The sequence below is a fragment of the Ananas comosus genome, linkage group 9, assembly GCF_001540865.1.
Source record: "Ananas comosus cultivar F153 linkage group 9, ASM154086v1, whole genome shotgun sequence".
NCBI lineage: Eukaryota > Viridiplantae > Streptophyta > Magnoliopsida > Poales > Bromeliaceae > Ananas > Ananas comosus.
The window spans coordinates 2959292-2961630 of NC_033629.1; the positions used below are offsets into that span (position 1 = coordinate 2959292).

The following is a 2339-nucleotide window of genomic DNA, read 5'->3' on the forward strand; positions in this document are numbered from 1 at the left end:
GCTCGGCCTGGGCTGCTGCAGGCGGCTGGAGCGGCTGCGGCGGCGCAGGCGACGGCGGCGGTCGGCGGGGATGATCGCCGAAGCACGGGGCGACACCGAGGGAGGGTCCAAAGGTGGCGGCGGTCTTAGGTCTCCTCACAACCCGAGAGGAGAGAGGGAGAGAGAAAGAGAGGGAGAGAGAGAGAAGTGGTGGCTGCGGCGGCGGTTGGCCGGCCGGGGCTCAGTCGGCGGCGGCCTGGGCGCGCGCAGCAGGTGCAGGGAAGAGGTAGGAGGCGGCTAGGGGGCTAGGGCAAGGCTAGGGTTAGGGTTAGGGGATCAAAACCCTAGAAACTATAAATACCAAGGTGTAACTTTGCAAAAAAGTCCACCAAACACCGGAATTTCAATCCGAGCCCCTCACCGAACGACTAAAACGCAAGAACGCCCCTCCACATGCGATCCCTTGCGAAACGATACATAAAATATCGCGACTTTTGCGAAAATACCGTTTTGCCACTACCGACCTCTCTTCGATCAACGCACGATCTCCGCAGATCCGTCCGTCAGATTTGCGAACGGATTGCACCAGTGCGATCAGCACGATGGAGACAACAAAGCTGCGATTTCGTTTCGTCTCGATCGACCACGGATTCATGACAAAATCTAACCTTTCGTTCCAATCGAAAGAAACACGCAAAAATACATATAAAACATGTATTTTTGGATTTTCTCGAAATCCGTGCGTCGAACTCAAAATCCGTCAGCGCCAGTAGTTCCAGAACAGCTGAACCGATCGAAACGAGCTATTGGACTGCTATGAACAGAGTCCGGTACGAGCCAGAAGCTAGCTTCTCACCGCGGCTTCTCCGAAAAATCGAGTTACTATTCACTTTAAGTGAAACTTGGAAATCGCGCAGAATTTCCGTTTTAACTCGTTTTCGCCTGAAACTTGACGAGTACTTTTGTAATTAAATTACACACAAAAACATCGTCAACTGAGAGTTTAGCTACACTGCAAAAATCTCAGTCCTCACATCATCCCCCCCTTAAAGAAAGTTTCGTCCTCGAAACTTGCTCACAGGCGGGGGTGATCCGACGCACAACGAACCAGCACAACACATGCATGCAATGCAAGGAGAGATGCATTAAACGAAAAGCATGCAAGGCTACGACGACAACAACAACATTATACCTGCAACGACATCAGCCGACTGATCATCCTCCTGACGCGTCATCATGAAGGCGCGTCCGTCAGTGGTCTGGTGTACCTCCTTCACTTGACGAGATGTTGATGGACGTCCAGCTGAAGAATAGGTCGAATTGCCACGATCCTGCCATGGAGCTGCTGGAGTAGATGCTGCTGCAGATGCTGTACCTGCTCCACTGGTGCAATCTGCCCGAAGATGTCCACGTTGGCCACACCTGTAACAGTGATTGTGGCGCTGTGGGCACTCAATAACCTTGTGAGCCTCACCGCAGATAACACAAGGTCTGATGCTCTGCTGCTGAGACGTAGCGGGGGCGCTGCTCGATCCTGAATGTGCCTTGCGATGCTTGGATGATCGTCCGTTGCTTGATTGGCTACCAGCAAAACTTTCCTGTGCTCGCTTCCTGTCTTCACTCTTCTCGGATGCGTCTTGTTCGATTCGAGCCTCGTCCATTTCACTCTGCACCATCAGGGCCCGATCTAAGCTCTCGTCGAACGTCAACGCGCCATGGGACGCGATCAGAAGTCGAATACTGGGCCTTGGCCCTCTCGCAAACATCCTTGCCTTGTGATACTCATCACGAACCACGAACGGAATCAACGAAACAATGCGAGAGAAGTCTCGCTCATACTCGCCTACGGTACGGTTGCCTTGCTTGAGACGCTCCAATTCACGCTCCAAACTCTGCTTAGTGCTATCCTTGAAGTACTGCTCGTACAGGAGTCTCCGAAATTCCTCCCAGCTTGGATAGATGCTCCCAAGTTTGCGTTCGAAGTGGCTGATCCACCACGAATACGCATCCTTCTCAAGACAGTGAGCAGCTAGAGGGACTCGATCCAGCTCCTCGATATGAAGATCACGGAACAACTTCTCCATGTGAGTGGCCCAATGCTCGATCACCCAGACGTCGTCACTCTTTCCGGCGAATTTCGGCGGATCGAACTTTCGAAACTCCACCAGTTTTGCCCGTATGCGGGTGCCTTCTGCTGCAAGGGTACCAACACCCCCAGCGAGAACCGTCGTGGGGGCCGTCGTCGTCGTAGTAATGACAGCTGGAGGTACGGCAGGCGCATGCGTCGCGGGAGGATCCGCGTTCACCGGAGTGCCCTGTGCCGAAGGTGGGACCGGGGTAGCAGTAGCCGCAGCCTGCTG

General features: G+C 53.8%; 1 protein-coding gene across 1 annotated transcript in view; it reads left to right on the forward strand.

Moving 5' to 3' along the window:
• The window catches only part of LOC109715397 (histone H3.3-like), a 2743-nt gene extending 1673 nt beyond the window's left edge, over positions 1 to 1070 (forward strand). Inside the window, exons 3-4 of the mRNA XM_020240374.1 lie at positions 22 to 129; positions 1061 to 1070. Coding sequence (XP_020095963.1) covers positions 22 to 129; positions 1061 to 1070 — 118 coding nt within the window. The remainder of the gene's footprint in view (positions 1 to 21; positions 130 to 1060) is intronic.